This window comes from Mastacembelus armatus, chromosome 4 (genome assembly GCF_900324485.2).
Source record: "Mastacembelus armatus chromosome 4, fMasArm1.2, whole genome shotgun sequence".
Taxonomy (NCBI): Eukaryota; Metazoa; Chordata; class Actinopteri; order Synbranchiformes; family Mastacembelidae; genus Mastacembelus; species Mastacembelus armatus.
The window spans coordinates 23,875,375-23,899,900 of NC_046636.1; the positions used below are offsets into that span (position 1 = coordinate 23,875,375).

At 40.8% G+C, this 24,526-nt stretch overlaps 1 protein-coding gene across 2 annotated transcripts in view; it reads right to left on the reverse strand.

The window, feature by feature from the left end:
• Nucleotides 1–153: 153 nt before the first annotated feature.
• Nucleotides 154–24,526, reverse strand: part of ssbp4 (single stranded DNA binding protein 4) — a 79,337-nt gene continuing 54,964 nt past the window's right edge. Inside the window, exons 5-17 of one of the 2 annotated variants that reach the window (XM_026304979.2) lie at nt 20,224–20,313; nt 11,513–11,596; nt 9,227–9,353; nt 9,005–9,072; nt 7,825–7,889; nt 7,273–7,318; nt 7,135–7,170; nt 6,942–6,996; nt 5,581–5,651; nt 5,334–5,412; nt 4,871–4,899; nt 4,676–4,777; nt 154–3,269 (exon numbers count right to left, since the gene is read on the reverse strand). In XM_026304979.2, coding sequence (XP_026160764.1) covers nt 3,240–3,269; nt 4,676–4,777; nt 4,871–4,899; nt 5,334–5,412; nt 5,581–5,651; nt 6,942–6,996; nt 7,135–7,170; nt 7,273–7,318; nt 7,825–7,889; nt 9,005–9,072; nt 9,227–9,353; nt 11,513–11,596; nt 20,224–20,313 — 882 coding nt within the window. In that variant the 3' untranslated portion in view covers nt 154–3,239. The remainder of the gene's footprint in view (nt 3,270–4,675; nt 4,778–4,870; nt 4,900–5,333; nt 5,413–5,580; nt 5,652–6,941; nt 6,997–7,134; nt 7,171–7,272; nt 7,319–7,824; nt 7,890–9,004; nt 9,073–9,226; nt 9,354–11,512; nt 11,597–20,223; nt 20,314–24,526) is intronic. The other variant, XM_026304980.2, reaches the window with a different exon arrangement.

Here is a 24,526-nt window from a genome sequence, read left to right on the forward strand (position 1 = left end):
TTTTGAAAACTATGTGTTCATTGGAAAAGTGTTTCTTTTAAAGAATAACATGATTTATAAAAACTGTTATTAATGCTGTCCTACAGTGTAACTGCCTTCTGTGCATAAAATTTGGTTTGGAAGTTAAAAGGAGGAAAAGTGTCAAGCAACAAAGAAAAATCAAATGACATTTATTATTGATGCGTTGTTTCTTTTTTGATAAGCAAATTATCTGTTTTTCTTTCAGTCTAAAGAAACTTTACAATATAAAGAAACATACAAAGAACATCTTTATTAGCTACACAAGACACCTAAGTCCCTAAGACAAGATTCTGAACTATCCTACCATGAAATACAAAGCAAACCCAAGAGACAGACTGCTTCATATTGAATACTGCCGTGTCATCAGAAAGGACCATGAACAGTACAGGAGATTCATTTATATCCCCCTCCCTTGAATCCCCCGCCCCAACTCAACATAACCACCCCACCCAACCAGCAAATCATCCTAATGGTACAGTATTATACATCACAATAGAAGTACAGAGATGGCCAACAATTGATATACACAGAGGACTGAGAGAGGATCAGTGAGAGAGCTTCAATCTATACAACGCTATTACAGGAGTGAATAGCAAAGGACACAGTTTTAAACCATAAGTATTATTTTTGATCTCTTCTTAATTTAAAATGAGGTTCTCTTAAGTATTTTTCCTTTTTAAAAGTTTTCTTAAATCGATAAAAATCCTTCATATTAAAAACTGCAATATGAGGTCACATGTTTTCTGTGAAAAGATGCCCTTTGGAAATATTATTCAAATGCTGATTATTTCCAGCCAATAGTAACATTGAACTGAAACATAAGGAGACAAGGACAGAGTGAGGACACCACAGCTCATTTGCTGCTCTCTGTCCTGTCCTCTCTCTGTCTTATATTCCCCAACACACGTCTTAGCATACAGTCTGCATTTATTGTGTTACTGTATTCTTTTCATTTTCATGGAAATTTTGCCACATAAGCCAAATAGCCAGTGCATCCTTTCTCTGTGAAAAACATGGACAGTTTTATTTATAATTTACTTTCAGCTGTATTCATTGGTAGTGACTGACATATCAAAACATGTCAATGATATCAAAATGCATTATACAGTATTTACAGAAAAGGAAATTAAAATGAAAGGGGGAGAGGTTTTTGGGGATGAGGGATGGTGCTGGAGGAAAGAAGGGAGGTTTGTGTTACCACACTGAAGGAACATGGGAAACTGAGTTTCCCAGGTCACTGACAGCCAAATCCTGGAGATGTCCTTGCTGAACTCTGGGTAAAATCTGCTCACATTAATATCACAAAATTGATAAGTACATCACCATCACCCACCAAGACTAAAATGGTTGTTTAGTTATTGGTGGTCTGAACACAGCCAGGATGTAAGTGCTGCAGTGATGCCATGAAAGATAATTTATCCCTTTGAAACTTGGGTTAATTCAAAAATACATGACATACAGAAACAAATTAAATAGCATAATGTGTATGTTTGCTTTTCTTTGTGTGTAGATTCTGTGGGCTTTCATTTTTCTCAGCTGAATCCATTTAAAATAAAAAATTTACTATTGAAAAGAATTTGCAACTAGCATTGTTCCTCTTCTTTCAAAAGATGCGCCTACATGGTCTTTTAACTCCAAGGTGCCCCAGTCACCAGAGCTGCTGCAGCTCTGCATTACTCTGGATCCAATATCCCATACATTAGGGACTTGCTGAACAAACTGGTCGATGAGAGTTCCAGAGAGAGTTCTTTAGCCTGTCTGGGTCAAGAAAGTGGATCATACAGGATATATGAGCTGAACCAAACTCAAAGTAGGCTTCATGTATGTATCTGAGGTCCCATGATCTCGCCTGGGCCAAAAATGATACACTGGTGAGGGATGAGAATGAGTGCTGGGAGGAACACTGTGCCACTTGAAGTCCACAGTGACATTGAAATGAAACATGAAGGGGAAGGGACCAATTTTTAGGATTCACAGACAACTTGTAAACAACAAATAATAAAACAACTACAATACAAGGTAAATATGTTGTATTTACAGACAAGACCAAATCTATAGAAGAGATCCACAAAATGTTCTCTCGCTGTGCCTAGTACTGAATGCGATCTGGCTCTTGTACTGATAAGCATCACAGGGTTTCAACAGAGCCATTTCTAGCAGTAAAAGCATTGTGTGGATGGGTGCTTATTACAACAAGATAGCTAGACATCCCACCATTCAGGTGCAGACACGTTGTACCAGAATACAGCAATGCTCAGAGCCTCTGCTCTAACTGTTTGGATTATTTTAACAGCAACACCTCAGCACAAACTGCTTCATTAAACGAGAATGATCAATTTTCCAAATCTCTCTTACTTTTGCAGTTTATGAAAATGTTGCTACAAACATTTAGGAGGCAAAAACACCATGATCCAGAGACACTGTAGGCAGAGCTGAGACCAAGCGTGACAAAAACAAAACAAACAACCTAAAATCATGTAAACAGAAAATCATTGTGCATGTCTTGAGCGTGTGCTTATTCTGTCATTGTTGATGCTGCTGCTGAGATAAAATGTGCCCTTTACAGGAAATCATAACTACATTAGTAGAATGATATCAATTATGAAAATTATAACAATAAAATTATCATCAACAACAAAAAATACAAACATACAATGGAAACCATTCTTGCCCTAAAATAACATTATTAGTTCATCTTTTACATTATTCCTGCCACAGGAGCAGAGTTTTTGAATGAGGGTTTTCAGCCCCCTGTCAGTCAGCTACTTGTGCCCTCATCAGTTATGATCAGCATGATGTAATGTTGGTGTGTTTGATGCAGAGGGGCATCTTGTTTGGGCTCGAATGCCTGCATGAGGGCAGGTTTTGGGTTTGGGAGAGACGAGCTCAGAGCAGGTTTGGGCTCTCACTGTCCTATGGCCCTTGACGGGACATGGCAGGTGAAGGAAGCGGAGAGAAGACCCTTCCTGTTGCTTGGAGACCGTTTCATGCTCTTATACCCATTTTACAGGCATTGGGATGGGAGGCCTTCAGGGGAGTCCTGCTTTCCAGGGGCATCCCCAGAGGCTGTGTGGCACAGCACACCATCCATGAGGAAGAGGAGGTAGGGAGGGGGGAAGGTGGGTAATGCAAGACGCATCGGGGTCAGTGGGAGAGGGAGATCAGGATAAAGGGAAATGAAAAAGAAACAAAACAAAAGATAAAATAAAAAAAGAAAATCACACACTCATCGTCATGTTGGGTGAATACTGTAAAGAGAAAAAAGAGAGGGAAGGGAGAAAAGATAAGCCAATACTATATTAAAATTCTTCTACTACTAAGTTCAAGATGAGAGCATTTCAACTAATTCAACTAAATGGTATGTTCAGTACACCAGACTTTTGCAGTTGACATTACATTACAAAAAACCCTTTCTAATTTATTTTCTATGTCAGTAAACCCGCAGCAAGCAGAGCAGAGTCCAGCCCAAGAAGAAAATGTTAGGGGATTTCAGATTAAAGTGAAGATATCGTAGCAATATGTATTGCATTATAGTCAGTATCATATTAATCACTATATGACATTCTCTCCATGCATCAGAGAAAGAATATTATGTGGTTTTCTTCCATGCTTGTGCATGCTGTGTTCTTGTGTTTGATTTACAGTAGGTAAGGCTGGGGACAACCATGGGAACTGTTTTAGACAGTTCTGTGGTTGTGAGTGCACAATAGAGCAGTGACCAATTTAAGTAATAAAACATGGCTCATAATTTGTGGTTTTCTAAGAAGGTTGTAGAGATAAGAGTTTTTAGAGAGTCCAGTAACCTGTTGAAAATATACACCTGAGAGGACATCGTCAGTTCTTTACAATCAGCCAAGGAAAATATGCTGAAGTTCACTAACAAGTTACAGTAGAAATACTCAACCATGTCACAACTCAGCACTGCTACAGGTCTGTACTGAGATTCTGTGCTACCAAAAGAATATAAATTGTTACAGTCTAAATTTCCTCTGTAAAATGTGCTTGTAACTGTCAGTCTTCCAGAAGACACATATTTTCTGCTAGAGCAAACTGATCTAAACAGTTTAAGGCAGTTGCTGCGTCACTGATGTTTTTTCTTTTTGATATTGAATTGGTCTTCCTTGGGATAGCAAGGACTGGACTGCAATAGTTTTTTGAAGTTGAATAGTTAATTTCAAAGTCTAAGTGTGACTATTAGCTTGACTTTTTTGGAGCCAGGGACAAGTGACACACATACTGTAGTTCTCTAGTGTGCAGGGGTTTAGTTTTAATTGTTTTGTCCTATAAGTCTGAAAACAAACAAAGCAAGCATCCATCCATCCATTATCTATATTCCTATTTAGGGTCACAGGGATCTGCTTGAGCCTATCCCAGCTCTTGTTGGGTGAAAGGCAGGGGTACACCCTGGACAGGTCACCGGTCCATCACAAGGCGAAGCAAGCATAATGGTCCTAAATGTATTTATTTTTTGTGACGGGAATCTCTTATTGGGATCCTACTGACTGGATTACCAGTGGAGATTTGTGTCAATATGACTGTAATGTGCAGAAGTAAGTGTTTAAAAACTGTATGCAACCCCATGCCACATTTGGGTAGAAGTTTACACAGTTTATACAGTTTGTTTCCAGCTCAAGAGGTGTCTTTTGGTACTCACACTTTCACTTTGGAATGGGTTTAAAAAGTTGCCCGCCATCTCGCCGTCATCTCGCGGAGTGCCAGGGGGATTGTTCATGCCTGCCATGTTGTTGGGGGAATTCTACAGCACAGAGCAAACAAACCAATAAACATATAGAACACTTACAGGTTAACAAATACACTGATAGATCAAAACGCGAACAGCCAGTCTTACCTTTGGCAACCCATCCATGTCACCAGAGCCTTTGATCAGAAATTGAAAAAAGAGAAGCCTGAATCATTACAAGGAAACAGTTAACAGATGCTCAGCATCCTGCTATTAATGTAACATCAGTTCAGGATATTTAGTGCAAGTAGAAACAGCCTGCCCTCTCACACGTAATGGTTTTTAATTAAGCTATTTGTTTCAGGTACAGATGAGCACCAACTTCACTAGCTTCACTGATCACGTCTCACCCATCTACAGGATCAATTGACCTGCTTACTGCCCCACTAATCTGTTTTGGCCTTGATCAATACAAAGATGAGGGAGAAAACATCCTCTATCAGCCATAAGGGGGCAGAGTCTTACTTCTAAAAGCCTTTGTTCACGGAAAGTATCAGGTTTTGCTGGATAAACTCAGGAGGTTATACCAGGTACCTGCTTCATACATTGCACACTATCATTTGCTACTCACCTAGTGAACCGTTCATATGATGCTGCTCCATAGCACCCATTCCACCCATTGGCCCATCAGGACCTGGGCCCATTGGGAACTAAAACAAAAAAGAGGAGGTTTATAAAAGTAATTTGTATGTTGCTCCTTTCAGGGCCAGTAGCATGGCAGGGTATGGATTAGGTATAAAATCTAAAATAAATCTTGGATGAAATGTAAGGGAAAAAAAACATTTTATTATAATTTAAAAATGAACAAAATAACTCACATTCGGTCTATTTCCACCAGGGCCGATGGGGTTCATCATAGTGTAGATGTTTTCACTTGAGTTTGTTGAATCTATGAAGAAAAAAAAATGCAGCTGGTTCAATATGTGTAGATCTCTCACTGTTACACATCTGTATCCAATTGTACTAAAAATGTCAAAAAATAAGATGGATTTGGGCTATAAAATGAGGTAATGAAAGGGAAATAACAAGCTGAGCTACTCAGAAGCAACTGGAGTGACACTGTCTTTCACTTTATTTGACATTGTTTTCAGTTCGGAACATTTAGCTACAGCCCAGGCATGTTTTTTTAATTTCTGTACAGGACAAAGACAAATTGTATGTCACTTTAAGTGTTAGTACATAATGTCAGAGAATCTGTCTGCCAATCAATCTCCACACTGGTCTCTGCAATGTACAATACCAGAAACCCATTATCGCTTATTCCTACAATCAGTGGATTACACCAAGTTATTATATGAACACTCTGGCAACTTAGCAACAACAAGTACATGCTGTCTCGCTCCTTGTGTGTCTGTCTGTCCTGAAAACCTTCAGAAGGATGAGGTGACCTTGATCTGACATTGCAGGGAGAATATTTGGAGAAAAAGACTGAGAAAAGAAGGGAAAAATAAGAACAAAAGACTGAAAGACAGGGAAGGATGTGAATACTGTATCCATTTTCCATTTGCAAAGTAGTGGAGGTCTTGCCTTTTAGTGTCCCTGACTCTAGCATGTGTCGTCGTGACTGGAGGAGGAGGTGGTGGGGGGGGGGGGGGGGGGGCAATGCTGAGTGGAGGTGTGCATTTTTGTGGGAGGCTTGTGTGTATGTGAATGTGTGTGCACAGTCTTGGCGAGTGCAATGGAAATATGCTTCTCTCCCGGTGTACGTGTGAACCGGAGTGTTTTGTGCAAAAGGTTGCCCCGGCAATGTAGCACAATAGAGGTGCATATATAAATAATAAATGGTGGACACAAAAGTGGCCAGTAGAAACAGAACCTCTACAGGACATTGACCCACTGTGTTCTGCTCTCAGATAGTGGGCCACAGAGATTAGATTGATGGGTCAAAGCTGAGATAGATCATTCATTTGACTGCAGACTTACATGCCTCTGCTTCACTTTTATACAGCTGTCATGGCTCTGAGAAAATAGAGCTAACAACACCAGAAACACCAGAATGTTTTTCTCAGTCTGCCTGAAGTTTCAATGTTTAACACTTATTACTATTCCTAAAAACTCAATTCCTGGTCTCACTGTTGTCTCTGACAATCTCCGAAAAAGAACAGGTTTCATGTTCCTCACACAGAGCCCTCCTAGATAAAAGCAGAAATCAGAAAGGACACTAAAGTGAATAACTCACCTCCAGGGCTAGGCATGATGGGAGTTCCTGGTGGGCCACCACCCCCTGGAGGGCCCTGAGGGGGTAAAAAAGCATAAGGAGAAGAGAAATGAATGCAGATTGCATCAGGACGGCAGTGTGCCTGTTAGATATCACAGCATGACGGGTAATTTATGGCCTGTGGCCGAACACGAGTCCATGATGGGACACTTACCACATAGTTGCCTGGAGATGAAGATGAATAAGCTATCTGTGGAAACAATAGACCGCAGGTGAAACAAAAGATGACACACAGTGACTGTAAACACATTCAGTTGTGTAGGCGATAAAGATGTGAGAGAATGTGACTCACTGAATTGGTGTTCGGGTTTGGCCATGGACCTCTGCCACCAGGACCCCTGGAAAGAGAGAGAAGGCAATGAGAAATGAGAAATGGAACTTTCAAAATAAAGTTCTTTCATCATCTTTTCAAAGCAAAAGATGATCACGGCGGTGAGGATTATAAATGAGTGACTTTTTAAGTCCAGAAATATAGTGTATTACCTGACTTGCACAAATATTCCAATTCTTGGGAACAGTAGAATTTAATAATAAAATGGATATTTTACTTAATTTTATTTTAACTGTAGGCCACACACACAAATATTCACACTAACCATAATAAATGTTAATCTCTATTAAATTTAGCAGAACAAATTTCTGGTTCATGTTTGGCAAATACCAATGATTCTGATACATTCCCAAATCTCAATTGAGAAAGACAGTTTTTCATTAACTGAGAGTAGAGACAGTAAGTGCTACAAACATATGATCCATATTTCCTCAAAGTTGACAATGCCTCTAAATTCCCCTTTTCTGTAAAAGCAGAATTTATAGATTTAGGATTTTTTTTCAGTCTACTAACATGTTCATGCCGGGCATCCCTGGCCCCATAGAGTTTGGAGGAGGCCTCATCCCTCCGCCGTAGTTCTGCACAAAAAGAGGAACACACAGTCAGCACAGTGTCCAACACCTGCTGTCTAAAGATTTGACTCTTAATGCAGGTCAGTGATGATAATGTGTCTCACTAACTGGTGTTTAATTATGTGCATGCATGGGCTGTGTGTGAGCTGGCCAGAGTAGGCTGTGTGTAAAAGTGGATGCCTGTGCAAATTGTGTTTCTCTGTGTATTTGTCTCCATACTCCCCTCTGAGCGTTTGCAAGTATGTTTTCATGGCTACCCAGCAGGTGGGTTTGGCTGTCAGTACATGTGTATACTTGGGTATGTATGTGTGTGTGTCTGAGACAGTGAGAATAGTGGGACAGGCCAGAGAGCAGCTCCACTCAGAGGAAGAGTTTTGTTCAGCAGACGATTACACTTGTCGAGCAGATGCCACACCAGCTGCTGGTATGCTCAGTGCCAAAGTCACCGAGCCAGGGTGGCACAGAGAGGGGCCGAGGGGCACAGGGAGAGAGAGAGTGTGTGTGTGTCTTTGTCTGAGGTGATGAAGGAGCAGGAGGTGGCTGGGTGCAGAATGAAGCAGCTGTGTGGTAATAGTAATTCAAAAGAACACTGTTGTTTAAGCATCTTGTGAGTTCATTGAATCACGTCAACAAAAATTAAGTTGACAAAAGGAAACCAGCAGCGTCAAAATTAGCACATTATTTGGTCAAAATGTGCTTGGTGGTGGCTTGTTCAGAGCAGTCTGAGTATTCTGTCTCCTGTTTGTCTCCCAGGTGGGAGTCAGCAAGAAAGATCTAACATGTAGATCTGGCGCTGGCAGTGGATGATCTTTGGTCAGAGCCAAGCTAATCATCAGAGCGCTTCTGACATTTAAAGGCAAAGTTATGAGCTTGGCAGAACCAAAATTTCTCTTCAGCAGTGTAGAAGGATTATCTGCATGCAGTTTATAGGCTGCTGTTTCACATTACAGCCCAAAATGAAGAGTAACTAAACATTGGGTTACTTCATACACCAACAATAAGAACCTAATATGTTCATGTGTAGTGGACAGGTGACCCATCATCCACTATCATGACTTGCTTTATTAACACAGCATTTTGTGTTTTATTCTGTATGACTGACTAACATTACTGGTGCCTACCTGTGGGCCCATGCCTCCCATGCCTCTGGGGGGATTCATTCTCATTGGGCCGCCCATGTTTGGATGTCCTGTGGTGAGACACAGAGTGCAGCTTGTTAGTATGGCAGCACTGTTTGTAGCAATATTAACTCTTAGCTAATGAGAAAGCATTCTTATTCAGAGGCCAATATGAGAATACCCTACAAAGTGTCCAAATATAGCTTATAACAATTACAATAATACCTTGAGGTCTGGTGGGGTCCAGGCTGTTTGGCAGGAGAGGCTGTGACCCAGGGATGCTCCCAGGAGGCTGATTTGGCATACGGAGAGAGGGCCTTGGGCCACCTGGGTACCGTGGAGACATGAATGGCTGCAGGAAGGACAGAGGAAGGATGATGATTAGTTTACCTTGGGATGCTCACATGTGGAATACATGTTTTAATTTCTGACATAAAGGCCTCAAAATATCACAAGTGATGTTACTTATGACCTTGTTTTACTCAAATGAAATTCCAGCTACAAAGTGCACTGTACAATTCAGAAAGTTAAACATATTATCCAAAAAACAGAGCAGCTAAATCAATAAATTCAATAACAAGTGATAATATTAACATTTCTTCTAAACATTTAATAAAGACACTGTACAACATTTGTTAATCTTCATAAAAATATGGTCATATAATTATTTTGACAATATTTATGTATTTATTTATTATTTTTGGTAAAATGAATATGGCAGGAAGTAATTAAACAGATTTCTGAGGACATGAATAGAAATGAAACGCATAAATTATAAAATACACAAACCACCACAGAGCACATGTCTCAGCACGCCATTGTCATTATCAGCTCAGTCAATGAAAAATTCAGCTTCAATTTTAATAACTTCACATGCATAGCTCCTGGACTGCTCTTAAGGAGGTGTTTCCAGATGGACAAATAAGATTGTGAGCATTTATGTGTTCAGTTTTTATTCCTTTCTTCTCTTATATGTAGATACTGTTTTATTGTTTTTTTTTTAACCAATTCATTGCAGATATTTACAGGACACTAATAAGACTAATATTTTGATAATACTATCAGTCAGGCTATATTCCACTTCTTTTATACATGTTTGCAAATCTGCTGAAATATTTCTATGTAAACTGATTACTAACAAGTGCTCCCACAGATGGCATGCAAATAATTAATTTTGATAAATAACATTCACACTTGCAGTTAACAAAACAAAGCACAAAAGCTTTAATAAAACAGGCTCCCTATCTAAACTGCCCACTTCTCCGATGTTCTCTTTACATGTCAGCAGGGGGAGCTATTGTGTTAAAGAATAATGCATTGTAATAGGTCTCAAGTGGTTAAATACATTAGGATAAAGGTACTGTAAAGGGGGACAGATAAGAGAGAATGAGAGACATACATGATGAAAACTTCTGACGGAGGGAGGTGGAGCAGAAAAAGAAGAGAAATATGACATAGTTACATGAGAGGATGGAGAAGAGTAGATTTTCTACATGTTGATGCTTTGTCTGCTTTGTGCAACTGCACATGTGCTGCACATTTTCCCTCCATGTCTGTAACATCACACACCAGTGCCACAATAATGCAGCCTGGATAGTGTGATCCATAAGAGAAACTGAGGACATTATCTGCACAGATGTTTCAGAGAAGGGACAAGAACAAGCTGGTTGACACTCACACACACAAAGTCAATGCACAACTAGTGAATAATGTAAAGCACCCCAGACAGATGGTTTTCAGAATTACCTATGAGAGTATGCTGCTGCATCTCCAAATACCAACATCCAGTGAGCCAAATTTCAGTGTCAGATGATAAGAATTAATTCTAAACTCAATTCAGCTATTTTAGTATCAAGGGGAAACATGCTGATTTGAATACTGATTGGGTAAGAGTTGTTTGTTTTGGTTACGGAGCATGAACAACAGAATAGTGTTCATATCATCATCTTCACACATAGATAAGCATAACACAAATACAACTGGAGACTACCTTTCAAAGGTAATTATGTTTTGTGTGTGTGTGTGTGTGTGTGTGTGTGTGGAGGGTGGAGGGGCAAGTGGAGGACAAGTTATATAATTGCAGTTAGACCTTGAGGGGGGCGCTGACTTACTACAATTTTCTTTTTACCCTCTTCCCTCCTCTACTCTTCTCTCCTCCTTTGACAATGTTGTGGTGGGTCTGTGTGCAAAGAGCTGCATCGTGTCAGGCTGTGCTGCAATATTAATGGTCTATTGATGGACTACGGGATGGTGAGTGCTGGGCTGAGCGAGAGAGGAGGCCCTCCAGATGCACCTCCGCTCCTTACAGCTGGGCCAGCACAGCTAAATTATTCATCTAACTCACCATCATGGATGCTGCCTGTCCTGTCTGTTAGCACAACAAGGGAGCTCTGTATGCTGTTGTTGGGTGAGCAACTTAGTAAGCGTGAGAAAGTCAAAGTAGGCCTAAAGAGGGAACTATAAACCTGCGGATGAAGGAAAAGAAGGAATGAGTAAATGTTTCTGTCTCACCTGTCCATGAGGCCCCATCATGGGATTACTGGGGTTGTGTGGAGGAGGCTGCGTGTGAGGGGAGGGTTGAGATCCTGGTGGACCCTGACGAAGAAAAGACAGAAAGAAGTCAATAAAGTGGAGGGCAATTATTAAATTATGCAAAGCTATAATACATCTCTTTTCAGAGAGGGCTATTAATGGAAAACACAACATGTCGGTTCACTCAAATACCCAAAAACATTATTTTTTTTAAGCTTTAAGCTTTATTGAATGTGAATGGAATTTTGTTTGTCATGCTGACACTGTTAAAAAAATCATAGTATTTTTTCTTTAAATAAAATTGTTTCTCTGTTACCAGTTTTCATAATGACTATTTCATCTGTAAAATGTAGAACAATGTCTCAAACATTACTATCTGCTGAGGTCAAATATGAGATCTTAGTGTTTGGTCGGGTCACTGTTGGTTCCTCAGTGGAGGAGGGAGACAGTGTCTCCGTGCTATGTTGCAATGAGTGAAGATAGTGTTGCTAATCCCACTGAGAATTAACAGCAACTGTTTTTTAACTCATTTTTAGCCTCTTTCAGCTGGTTGTTGTCATTTGCCTGTCAGTATGATTGCATTCCAACTACTCTTGTCAGCCAACAATGTAGAACAAGGAAATACAGCCCCAGCACACAAGCACAGTATGCTTCCCATTACATTCACAGAGCAATTACAACATGTCCCAGTCCATGTGTACATATGAACACACACACACACACACACACACACACACACACACACACACACACACATATATATACATATATATGTTTATCAAAAAAGATGTGGATAATGAGATCTGTCACTGACATTTGCCAAGGGCCACACTAGTTTTCATGTGCATGAATTGTTAATTGCCAGGATGGGGGCTGATCAATGAGGTGGACTTTAATTAATTCTCAGCTGGGCCCATGCTGTTTTGCTAAAGGGTAATTCAGGGTATTTGCAAACACAGTATCAATTTTCTAAATTTTGCCATGTTGATTGATCCCGTTTGCCAAAGGTGTTGCTGTCCAAGCCACAATCAAGGACCACAGCAAGCTGGTGACCACTTTCTGCATAGAGAAGCGCCAAATATTTGAACTCAAATAAACATCATTATGTGAAAACATAAAAAATATGTCCCAAGTTAACAATAACTGAAAGCATTCTGTCACTTAAATTCACTCTGGACTGAATACTCCATCACTGGTATGTGAACCGCAGTCTCAGTTTACATTTTGAGTCAATGAACCCTTTCTGCAGCTAATCTCCTAGAACAAACACTGTCTTGAGCACATTAAAGTGAATACAGTTTCAGAGGGCTGTATGAACTCTGACCTCTTTGTGTCTTCCTACAGTAACCTCATCTACTCCATCAGCAGCCCCTCAGCAGAGATCTGTTACTACCTCAACATCAATACTGAGAAAGAGGACCACCCATTGCCAGACCAGGCTTATCTACTAGTCTGCCAGAGCCTCTGTCAAGCACTCTGCTATCAGGTAACATTACAGGTGTGTGTGTGTGCGTGAAGACGTATGTGCATCGTACAGATATGCACTGCTGAGTGTAAAGATCTCTCTCTTTTCTCACTGGTGGAAGCGGGACGTCCTCTCAGGTGCTAAGTGTGTGCACATGGAGTGTGTGCTGGTGTGCGCATGCATCATAAGTGCATTGAAGGCCACTGAGAGGTGGAGGTGGCTGCTACTTCAACAGGTGTGTATCTAATGTCTCAGTGAAAAGCTAAAGGATTACGGGATTATCTATGTGCAATATAACCTGAGACTAACACCATCACAGGGAAATGCTCTGGTAGATGCGTTTGCATATATTTGCATGCACTTCTTCATGCAAATATGCAGGAGATGGTGCATGCACATACATATTCTAGGTTACAATTAATGCTATAGTTAACCCTGTGAGTAAAATTTTTTTTGAAACGCGCCAATTATATGTTTTCACAGCCTTTGATATATGCGACTTCTAATATTATATGCCTACTGCATATCATCAAACAAACAAGCAAAAGCTGAGATTATCACATTTAAAAAATGTTAAGGATTGTGCATCATTGTTTTTCAAGATTACAGCATATTTAAAATTTTCATTTTGGCATAAGTTTTGTTTGTAGAAAAATTAGACAGCCCTGATGAAAACTGGAGAAGGCAATCTGGTGCATTCATCATATTTATCTAAGTGTCCCCGAGGTTGGAACCGCGTGCGTTGCTCTTGGCAACAGCATCTTTTTTGACACTACTGGGGTGCCAAAGTTGTGAATTTTTAAATTTGACACACAATGGTCTGAAGCGATTAATCACTTATTACAATTATTATTTTGTAATTTGTCGATGTAATTTTCCGTTGATTAACACTGACTAATTGACTAATCATTTCAGCAACAACACATACAACACCCATAACTGTCTAGACTTGTGCACCTCTTCACCTGTGTGCCTCCTTTTCCGTCAAGGAGGCAGCTGCACAGATATCTGCACCTCTCGTGCCACACACACGTACACACTTTATACCCCCCACCCCTGACTCTCCCTCACTTTCCCACCCTGCCCCCTGCACCACCCTCCCTGTGTGACTGCTCTGTTGGCATGGCTGGGATGGTGCAATGCCGACAGAGCTGAGCACCAGAAACCTGTAGGCGCTGCTACAGTGGGAAAATAAACATGCCTGACTGACAGCTTGAAACAAGTGCGTTCCCACAGGCATAGATACAGTGCTGCTGTGCTGCCAGGTACGGCACAGACTTTGGCAGGAGAGATGAGCTTGTACATACACGTGAAAACAATACTTCCCATAAGTTGAAACATTATTCTTATTCATGGACTTGCAACCGTTTTTGAAAAAAGCAACAGTGTGGAGCTCAGCACCAGCAGCAGGGCTCTCAAGACAGGTGCTTCCTATCCTTTTGAGACTTTTCTTGCTGCATTGATTCTATTCATTTCATTGTCATGAGACTAGCTCTTTGAAACAGTTAAGACTTCAACAAAGCCACTTGTTAACCAACCATACAACATGCATCCGGTCAATAATCTATTTAACGGCCTGGAATTGTTTATTTTGTTGTACATACAGTGTTCTCTGATAGTGTTGGCACAGTTATGACGTTTGTACTCGTGCCACTGTGGTTGTTCTGCCACTCTGTGTGTGTATGTTTTGGGTGGTTAACACCAGCTGTACTGGCTCACTCTATCTCTCAGCAGGTTCACACTGGGGCTAATGCTGCGCTAGCTCTGTCTGACCTCAGAGGTTATTGTTGTTGCCGAGCCAGTCTGCGTGTGTGTATGTCTAACAAGACACCCCTCTGGGTCTGGCTGCACTGACCCAGCTGCAGCAATCTGCTTCTCCTCTACACAAAACACACTCAAACTAGTGTTAGTGGTGGCTTAAGAGGACACTGCACCTTGCATTGATGTACATTCATGGTCTGGAGCATTACCTTAACCATAACCAGAACCGCAACATACTTTATCCCAGCCCTTACCCTTACCTTAACTCAACCTAAAACAAAAAGTCTTGACCCTAAAATGTAATAGTGTAGCTCATGTGGACCTAATTTTTGCCACAAAATTGGAGTTGACTCCTTATAATGTGGCTATGTGAACAGATTTCTTCCCTGCAAAGTAGGTGATACACAATCTGTCACACACACATACACAGACTGTGCTCCTCTCTTATTCTTCTCTATAATGTGCCATAATGGAGCATAGCTCCTCTGGCTGGGCCTCCCTGGGCCTTCCTGCTATTACATCTGAATGGGCCAGCATATGGCCTTTATGGCCGTACTGTTCTCTCTACAGGTCCCTGCAGAGAGAGGGAGAGAGCGAACATTTCAACTGTCACAGAGGTGTACACAGGGCAAGCGTGGTTGGAGTGTGTGTGTTTGTGTAGTGTTGTTTGTGTATTTGTGTAGGAGAGGGGAAGAGGGAGGGGGGACACGGGGAGCGTTAAATGAAGCAATTAATAAAATCATTTTCTACCCGGCTAAGGAGATAACAGCTTGGCACAGTACCACAAAACCATCAACACAACCCCTCGCCTCCCCACCACTCATTTCAGCTTAAGGAAGACCCACACCGCTGCCCCTGATGGACCACTAACATAGAGAAAGGGAAAGAGAGGGAGAGAGAAAGAAATAGAAGAATACCAGTCATGAGTTTCCCTCTCTTGCAACTGGTAACACTAGAGGGCAGTGTGTAACTGCTGCCGAACTACTGGACACACACACACACACACACGCGCACACACACACACACACACACACACACGTATACACACACATATACACACAAACAGAGAGCGAGAACACAAAGCAGCCTGCATCACTGAACACAACAAACAAAGCCAGGAGGAACAGCACCACACACACACACACACACACACACACACACACACACACACACACACACACACACACACACACACACACTCATTGTCATTCTTTGCTAACATTCCAGGGAGAGCAGTAGTGGCAGCAGCAGGTCTTCTGCTAGCTCATGGTATATACTATGGCAACACGTCAGCTCAGAGATGGGAACATGCTCTCAGGGCTGTTTTCTCCCAGAGGACAGCCCCGAATCGCTGACAGCCATTTAAATGTTAGGAAGGCACCAAATGATTTATATACTGTACATTTGTAGCTTCCTAATCTTCAGCTAATCATTTAAAAGCTCACAGCTGAGGTCTCACCAGCATATAGGTAAATGTGCAAGTGTTGTGGGTTTAGAGCGAGTGCTCATGTCTGCCTCTAAACAGATAAAACATGCCTCACTGGAAACGTGCTGTTGGTGGGGATGAAGCATGCACAGTAGGACACTAGGGCTTTATTCAAATCACTCTTTATCTGGAACTGTTATTGACATGTCTGAACTAAGTCTAAGAGTAGCTACAGGCAGACAATGGACAGAGAAAATATTTGCCTCTCATTTTTAAGTGTCTGTCATTCAGGAAGAATGTTAGGTGATATTATGAGTCAAAGATGGTTCCTCTCCTCATTGGCTAAAGCTCAGCCAGAAATGAAATATTCTGCCTTCACACTCTCAGAGCTGTTTTATACACAGTCTTTCTTTGTCTTTTTTCCAGTGGTCAAAATAATAAGTTATGTGTCACCCAGAATCTAAACCAGAAGTCTCCCTCCTCCACTGAGGAACCAACAGTGACCCAACCAAATACTGAGATAAGATATTTGACCTCTGCAGATAATAACATCTGAGCAACCTTTTTGTCGGATATTTCTGCATGACTTTCTTTCTCTTGTTCACTTTCCAAAGTGCTTCTCCTTATTTAACTGCTTCTCAATAATAAAGTGACCAGAATTAACCCAGTCTTACATTTAATAAATACATGGCTCAGAGCAGATGTCACCCTAATTCCCCATGCGCCTGCCATGTGTCAGCTTTGAACAGGTTCTTAAATTCATCTTTGATACCTGGATTGCTTGTTCTTAAATGTGTAATCAAACCTGATCCCCTTGTTGTGCTTTTTGGTGTTGTCTCTGAAGAGCCACAATTACCTGCCCTTGACTTTGGATCCTTTTTTGGCAAGAGGAATGATTCCAGTTTAGCTGAAGGAGGCAGCCCCACCCTAACTGGTTTACAGACTTAACGGAGAGCATTAAGTTTTTGTTTGAGTTACTGACATACTACATGTAGTTCAGAGAATAAGGTCAACAAAGATGATGTTATTTGGGTGTTATTTGACAGTTGTAACAAATAAATCTCATGTTATAATATTTTAGCACATTTTATCTAATTATTTTTTTTACTGGACAAAAACTTAAGACTAGATTTTGATCTAATTTTCTCATTATTCTATGCATCTGCTGCACAAACATACTAAAACTGTACTGTAGACCTTAACGTGTTCTTGGTATATTTGTTTTTTGTCTAGGCAGCAGATGCTTGTCCGCTGTTGTCATCAGCTGTCATTTTTTGTAATTACACATCTCTAAAAGCCAATAAAAAACATTTCTGAAAGACGTTCCTGAGGTCCCAGTGTCATTTCTTCTCATTCACTTTTTGCTGCTTTCTTTCATTTACTCCTCTCTGTCATTAACTCTCCTCACAGCCTCTCCTCACTGTTATCTCCCTGCTTTACTTGTCCTCCCCAGAGAGCCATGATGCAGCAGCTATGGACTTTTGCTGAGAGGAGGATTATATACCCAATGTATACAACATAGACACCATCGCGGGCACCCCCCTCTTTGCCTGCTTCCACCTCCATTTTCCTGCACTGTCCCTCCTTTGCCCCTCATCACTCTCTCCCAGGACTGTAGCCAATAACAGTACTGGGGTCACCTATGTTAATTACCACGCTAGTGCAACTGGGAAAATTTTCTGCAACACACACACACACGGCGCATGTGAACAGTTCACACAAAACAGAGCCGGTGAGTAAGCATGTGTCACTAAAGGAGTGTGTGTGAGGGCGAGAAAATAACAGTTTGAAAGACAAGGGAAATGGAGAGAGTGAGGAAATGTCATGGAGAAGGATGCCAGGCGCACGAAACCAAGAGGAGAGGAGAGGAAGAGGGTGGCAAGGGAAAACCGACCCAGACTTTAGATGAGAAATGACTAACGCATACAGAGAATTCAGTTTGAGAAGACGTCATCCATTCATAGTTCTACATTGAAAACATTGTTCACGTCACTAAACATTTCATAGTCTTCCATGCTCCAAGCTACAAACATGGAGATTTCACACTGTCAATCGACTGACCTTACCTCCAGTGTGACTGAGAGCAGCGAGATGAGAATATGAGTAAAATCTCAACAATATGTGGGCGAGAAAGATAAGAAAATCTCCTTCGCCTTTATCTGAATAAATAAATGAACTGTAAAAAACTCAGTAACTTGCCTTGTTAGTGGGGAACCATTAGTTCACCAGGGAGTGAATGTCAGCTACCTAGGAAAGCTGTGTTTGTGGTTTAAGAACTAGTTTAAACTGAGAGATTCCTTATGAACACACTGCAACAAATGTATTGTCCTGGCATCACTGCCTGCTTGATTTAAGTGATGTAAAATTTGGAGCAGTGCAGAAAGCATTTAGTTTGTTTTGTGTGCACTGCACATGGCTTTTCTTTTTTGTGTTCATTACGTTTGCTTGATTTGCTTCTCAGACTAGCTGAGCTAAGCATGAGGGAGAGAAGAGAAAGAAACCATCCATCCCTTCTTTCTTCTCCCTGTCTTCCTTCTGCCCATTCTGTCTGCCTGTCTGTCTGTCTGCCATGCACACAGGGTCTATTTATGGAAACCAATGTCACTCACACAAAACCATCAGATACCTCTCTCCCTGGCCTGCTCACTGCTCATATAACATTAACATTTTGTTATTTTTGTTATTCTAGCACATATTAACTCACATACACACACACACATACACTGGACAACACCAGACATGCTGCCGATCAATCAGTACAAGACAATACAAGTAAATGGATATACAGTTCTCCACTGTGTATACTTACAGTGGTGTCCAATGCAAGGAAATTAGTAAAGCATGCTTAATCATTTATAATACACAGGGCATCCTGGCAAAATGTTATTTTCACTGGAATAGCAAAATATAGCTTAACTAAATCTGACTTTCACCTAACATGTATATAATTGTTAATTTCATTTTCATCCTGTCGTTTGGTTCATAACTGGTTCATTGACATTCTGGGAAGTACAATTATGCTGCAAGTTGGAAGAGAAGACTGATACCACTTACATGTCTGTGTGTTAAATACACTATTGGTAAAATCATGTAAAAACAAACACTTGATGGTTTTCCAGTTGTGTTTTGTATTGATTAAACACATTCGATTTAACATTTTAATTAAGGCATTTTAATTTAACGTTTGTGGTGTGGATATGTGTGATATTTGAAGATAACTCTTTCCCCCTTGCTCTGTGTTACATTAAGTGTCTGACTGGCAGTTGTGAGAATGGTATCAATCTAAAGTCTCATTCAAAAGATCTGCTCCTGGAGCTAGGAATGGTAATTGTATGTTGAGGCAAAATCTAATCTAATATTTACAAGCTGCTTCCAAGTGCAGATACTTTAGTAAAATAAAGCAATAATAAATTTGTAATAGTAATCGTAATATTAATAGTGATATAATTTAGGACTGTTATATATACTTATAGTAATTCTGTGAATATTTTCGATGGTGCAGATAATTTAACAAGTCAGTTTTGATAGTGTTACTGGTTTAGTGTGTGTCAAAGTGTCTAATAAGGCTTGTGTGTGTGTTTGCAAACGCAGTAGAGAAGAAGATCGTGATGGAACCAGAAAGAGAAGGTCTGTGACCTCGTCAGCCTCCAGACAGCCTTCAGAGAACATTGCTGACAGAAGGAATTAGTGAAGCAACACCAGAGAAAATAGCCTCCTCTTGTCAGCCTAAAAACAACACTAATGCAACGTTTTGCATTTGTGCAAGTACAATGTACCAGAGAAACTCAGCAAAAGTCTGTCAATTTGTCTGTAGCATCAGAGAGAGCACCAGGAGTTAACAACCCGAACATGGACATATGGGACAGAGGCAGAGACAGAGAAGGAAACATCTGGACAGGGATTAGGACAGCTAAAGCGACTAAAAAGAGGAGGAGGAGACAGAAGGATAGGCTTATCGATGGATATGTGAGGGGTGGAGGGGCTGTCACGGGGTGAAGTTGGGGGTGGGTCAGAGATGAAGGAAGTTCTTTATCTTACTTGAAAGAAGCCCGGGGGCATGGGTCCTCCTGGCATGCCATCATTGGGTGGCATGTTGCCCATCACAGGACTGGGGGCAGCGGCTGCACTCTGAAATAAATAAATAAATAACGCAAGGTATATTTAGAGCCTTTGGTTGGGCAGCACGCAGTTGCATGGCAAAACAGTAGTGAGCAAGGTGTTTCTTTCCTACAAAACATCCAAGCCTTTACACTCATTGAATTTCCAGACCCAAATGGAGCAATTACCAATAACTGATAAAGATATGATTATCTGGTCAGAGACATAAATTCTTTGATGGACACAAAACTATCTTGTCAAAATGGACATTAAGGTTTCTGCTTTCAAAGTTGAAAGATGCCTTATGAAGTAGTTTGTACGATGCACTGTCTGACTGAGGACAGCAATGAGCCTTCCTTTACAGAACTACATAAACTTGAAAATGGGGTAAGAAGCCGTCGGTTTCAGGGTTATGAACAGGAAGAGTTTCATTTGCACTGCTCCTGTTACACATAAGAAACAAACTTATTTGAGACCTGCTCACATTTGCTCACTTTAACTTTGTAAGTCTCAAATGGATCTTGTTGACCAACAAAAACCTATGTGCAAATTGTATAGTCACAGAAAAATTTGTTCTAAATAACAAAACAAAACAAACTGCAGCTGCATTGACGTATGGCTGGAAATCCAAAAAATTCAAAAAAAGTTCTTTTTTTAGCATCTTATTTTGAAGAATACTGACATATATCTCTACGAAACACATTTTTCTACTTAATATAATATGCCAAATGTCTGCTTTCCTTTTGCCTTCAGATCAGGAAGTTTCTGATTTAATTATAAATGACAAGAATAAGACTTTTCAATGCCTTTCAGCACTTTACTTTTCAGCACTACACTGAAAGCTAGAAACACATTTCATTGGCTAAAAGTATTGAGGTGTGTTATTGAGCCCATCTCCATGCTATACTGGATTTAGTTAAATTCCAAGCAGTGTTCCAAGCACTTCAAGCACGTCCAAATATTTCAGATTGATGCATAACATAAAAAAGGTAAATCAATATTATGATCTTTGATTTATGCAACATCCTTTTCCCTGCATGCAACCGCTGTGTGAATATGGCCTCCAAAATATATTTCTGGCAGTATTTCCTTCATCTTCGCTCTCAATTATAATGATTTTCAACATCGAGGAGAAGACAGATGTGACACTCGGTGCTCTGGTTTTCTTCTGAGGCAGTGAGGCTGACAGCTGGTGTTTGGTCATGACTGCTTTGTCGGAGCTCGACATTCACACATGGCCAGAGTGATGAGGAAAGGAAAGAAGAAAGTTACAATGAGGACAAATTTTAAGCCAGACTTAGGAGCGAAACTACATGCCACAAGATAGTCCCAGCACGGGGGAAGAGGGATTATACAGGCACAAACAACACTCTTCCATACTGACACACAGTCCTCAGATGAAAACAGCAGCATTGGTTGTATGTTCAAACACTCAAAGCAACCTATCTTCATGTTTTCCCTGCGAGTTTTTTGACTTTGACACCACAGATTGCAGTTTGCATTTTGTCTCTTACAACAGTCAGTGTCGTCTTTTTTTGACCACAGTCCTTCTGTCACCTTAGACAAGCAGTTTAGCAGCTTACATAAAACCAAATCTTAACCATGGAGGTGACAGATCAGAAAATGCAATGTGAATCATTTCGTTGATTATGCAACACAACTTGTTGCATAATCTTTTCAATGCCTTTCAGCACTTTACTTTTCAGCACTACACTGAAAGCTAGAAACACATTTCATTGGCTAAAAGTATTGAGGTGTGTTATTGAGCCCATCACCATGCTATACTGGATACTCCATGCTACGCCACAGGCACAGTGCGCCTCTCCTGCCCCTCCCCCATTGTAACTAGAGCTTCACTCACTTCCAGAGCAAACATCCCTCCATCCCTCAGCTGACCCACACAACCCAGACACTAACAGGCCCCAGGCACACGGGAAAGGACACACATCACTAGTAAGAGGGTGTGAATCTGTGGGATTCACAAAGGGTGGACATGGACATCCACAGACGTTAGACACAAGCAGAGAGAGGGAAGGAGATGGAGAGAAAGGAGGACACTTAAACAGATAGACATCTTGCGAACAAGAGAGATGAAGAGAGAGATCTCAAAGGTGATGAGAGGTTGGGCAGTGAAGAAGAGTCTGCTGTGTGTGTGAAATGCAGCAGCCAAAACCTTGTACAAGCATGGAGTGGAAAAAGTCAAGAGTATACTAACCTAAAAATTAAAGAAGCGTAGCACTAACCTGCCAGTAAAATGTGTTTTTCCAATCAAAATGGCCAATGTGAACTGCGAAGTGCAGGACGGAAATGTATTGCTACTCTTTTCAGTGGGTGCTGCATATTAGCTGGTGTTCGCTCTGTGTTTGGGTGTACTGAGGTCATCCACTTTTTGGGTCAAGTGTAATTATTGTGGGATCTATTTGGACGGGGTCTGTCTAACTGTTCTTGGATCCATTTCAGATATAGTCTGTTTTTTTATTTAGCCATGTTAGTTTTTTATAGGTCTGTCCTTTGTCTCTGCATAACAAACACACAGTGGGATCCAAAACACTGACCTCACCTGGACCTTATAAAGTGTATAATTGTACGCTGTTATTAAACAATGGGGCAGCAAAAACTATAGGTAAAGTGTTTTATATTTACACAAGCACACAAATATTCACACACAGCTGCAGTGTATTAAAGAGGCTAAAAGGAATCAGCAGTGACAGAGAGAGAGAAAAAGAAAAGAGAAGAATGAAAATGAGAAAAGGAAGAGAGAAGGCCAGAGATAGCTGGAAGAACAGCAGGGCATCTCGGAGAGAGGAGGAAGAGTGAATGAAGGTGATGCTGGCATGTAAGTAAGTGTGGCGGTAGTGTGCGTATATGTGTGTGTATGTACGTAGATGCCTGCCTCAGCCAGCCAACGAGGCTCCACAGTACTCAGGTGAAGCAGCAGCAAAAGGCCCCTTCTCCTAGTTGCCATGACAACCCCGACCTCAGCTCCTGCTCTCCAGTGCCCATTAAAACCCTCAGGCCGTCAATCATCAGCATGGCCAGGGAGCAGAGAGAGAGAGAGAGGGACAGAGAGAGAAAAGAAAAAATGAAAAAAGAAATAGAGAGAAGACGAAGAAAAAAGAAACAGAGATGGAGTTTAAAGCAGCCTCTGGCTTTTGATAGCTGCTCTGTTTGCCACTGCTATCTCCCTCTTTTTCTCTCCCTGCACACAAACCTGACACACAATACCTGTGCAGTGTTAACTCCTCACACTCCTCTATTGCACTCTCTTACCACCTTCATGAAAAAAACATCCATAAAAAAAGGGCTGGATTTCATGGTATTATCTTCATTTCAAAGCATTTTTATTTGTGCTATCTTCATTTGGTATCCAATTTTAACTGATGACCCCACTTGTTTTTCAGCATAACATCTTAAATCTGTAACCATACATACTGAAAAAGATGCTTCCAGAAGGTCACAACTGTAAGCTCAGCTTGATGAATGTCTATTAAACCAAGGAGCAATGGGTTTAAAGCAATAGAAATGTTTAATAAAAACACATATTCACTTTCTTGCCAAGAAGACTGATGCCACCTTCATGTTTTAAAGGTAAATATCGAGGTAGAGCAAGAGAGCATCACTTCTAAAACAAAACACAATTCTTGTCAAGAGCCAGTTTTGCTTTGTCCATTCCGGGCTACTGTAGAAACATGGCAGCACAATATGGCTGCCTTGGTTAAAGGAGACCTGCTCCCTATGTAGATTTAAAAGACCCATTTTAAATTAAGAAATGGGTCTTTAAGAAAATGCAACGGATGGTACTTTCCTGTGATTATACACTAATGACAACATATTTCTGAATACTATATTCCATTTATGTTAATAGATTACCCTAAATATTACACACTGAACAGACTGTCAGCCTGTCTAACACCAGCTACATGTATGGTTATAAAAAATACCAATTAAGTGACATGCATATACATTTGCTTAATCCTTCAGTATCTGATCAGGTATCAATTTTCAGAATGTCACTAGTCAGCTTTTTGTATATTCAAACTATATGCAGAGACAAAAAGTGTCAATTTTATGACTCTATATTCCCTCTGAGTCAATGGTAAGGAATAGCATATAATATAAAATAATCCCTCTGTAGTTATCATAAGGCATGCATTTGATAATTTCCTCCAACAGAAGGTGTCTGCTCTGCTTTGGCCCCTGTTTGTGGTCCTCTTCACCTCTGCGGTGGAGGCTGGATGGCTAG